Below are 1,848 nucleotides of genomic sequence, written 5' to 3' on the forward strand. Positions count from 1 at the left end.
CCCTGCACGCTCTGCGCCATCACGTTGGCGCCATGACACGCCATGAGCAGCCGGTTGCGGGGCTGCACGCGGTGGGCGAAGCGCATGAAGGCCAGTGAGTAGAAGATGAGCGCCACGGTCATGCGGCCGCTGATGATCTCCGGGGAGGCCTTCCTGTCCTGAAAGGCGGCCAGCGGCAGGCCCCAGTTGGCCAGGGGACCCCAAAAGTGCGTGCTGGTCACGTAGTCGCGGAACTCCTTGTTCTTCACGTAGTCCAACGCCTTGCGCCACAGCGCCGCCGCCATCGCCGCCGGGGTCACGGAGCAGTGGGAGCACCGACGCCAATGGATGCCCAGCCAGCTCACAATCACGTGGGCATGGAGACCGCGCCTCAGCCGGGCTGGCGTAAAGTGCAACACACAGCACAGGCCGCTGTCGAGTGCGCGCCTCTGGGGGCGGGATCGTGGCCTCGCTTTCGCGCCTCCAGCGACTGCCGTAAAGCAAGGCAGCACGTGCCACTGCTGTGTGTGTGTGCTCGCTTTCCGGTCTCCAGCAACTGCCGTAAAGCAAGGCAGCACGTGCCACTGCTGTGTGTGTGTGCTCGCTTTCCGGTCTCCAGCAACTGCCGTAAAGCAAGGCAGCACGTGCCACTGCTGTGTGTGTGCTCGCTTTCCCGTCTCCAGCGATTGCCGTAAAGCAAGGCAGACAGCACGTGCCGCTGTACAGGCGTGCAGTGCCGGACAGGGGCGCAGCTTCGCACTCCGTAATGCGACTGCCGTGAAGCACGTCGAACAGCACGTGCTGCTGCTGTGTGTTGCCTGTGGGAGCCCTGCCTTCACGTGACCACGGAGGTGTGCAGAAGGCGCGTGGGTGCCCCTTGAGCAAAGGTGGAACCAGAGCCCATCGCTGGCCCGCACTGAGCTGTGGCCGCTTAAAACTCTCAAGGCTCCATCAGCCCCAGGAAGGTGACAACGTGGCTGCCCGTGTGGCCTCAGCCATACAGACGAAACTTGGCTCGTTCAGTTTGTGGAGAGCGTTGACTGGAAGCTGATACGAAATTCTTCAACCAGGTAAACATTGTAGTCCGTACACAATTTGCCGGAGTGTTGCTTGCAGACATAGTTACAGGTCACCCCGAAATATCCCAGAACTGGCTCCTAACAAGGACATTCTCCTAACTTAACCACAATACAATAATCTGGTCAGACGCTTAACATTTAGTATAGTACTTTACTGCGCAGTGCATATTGAACTCTCACAGTTTTATGGCTGTTTTTAGATTTTATTTATTTTTAATGATTTTATTGATCTCAGAGAGGAAGGGAGAGGGAGAGAGAGAGATAGAAGCACCCATGATGAGAGAGAAGCATGATCGGCTGCCTCCTGCACGCCCCACACTGGGGATCCAGCCCATAACCCCGGCCTGTGCCCTGAGCGGGAATCGAACCCTGACCTGGCTCATAGGTTGATACTCAGCCACTGAGCCACACCGGCCAGGATATGGCTGTTGTTTTTTTCTTATTGGAGAGCGGGGAGATCTAGGATCTAAGCAAGATTCACATTTAGTTATTAGATTAATCTTTTAATCTTCCTTAATCTAGAATAGGTCTACAGCAGGGGTGGGCAAACTTTTTGACTCGAGGGCCACAATGGGGTCTTAAACTGGACTGGAGGGCGGGAACAAAAGCATGGATGGAGTGTTTGTGTGAACTAATATAAATTCAAAGTAAACATCATTACATAAAAGGGTACAGTCTTTTTTTTTTTTTTTAGTTTTATTCATTTCAAACGGGCCGGATCCGGCCTGCGGGCCGTAGTTTGCCCACAGTTGGCTTAGGGAATATAGTCAATACTGTAACTATATGTAGT

At 54.5% G+C, this 1,848-nt stretch overlaps 1 protein-coding gene across 1 annotated transcript; it reads right to left on the minus strand.

Annotated features, from left to right (window-relative positions):
• Positions 1-2: 2 nt before the first annotated feature.
• MPC1L (mitochondrial pyruvate carrier 1-like) lies at positions 3-321 on the minus strand (the record flags this gene model as incomplete). The annotated part of the gene is made up of 1 exon (XM_006752813.2): positions 3-321. A coding segment is annotated over exon 1 (282 nt), but the record flags the coding sequence as incomplete, so codon positions are not given.
• Positions 322-1,848: the final 1,527 nt, after the last annotated feature.

This window comes from Myotis davidii, unplaced genomic scaffold, assembly GCF_000327345.1.
Source record: "Myotis davidii unplaced genomic scaffold, ASM32734v1 scaffold530, whole genome shotgun sequence".
Taxonomy (NCBI): domain Eukaryota; kingdom Metazoa; phylum Chordata; class Mammalia; order Chiroptera; family Vespertilionidae; genus Myotis; species Myotis davidii.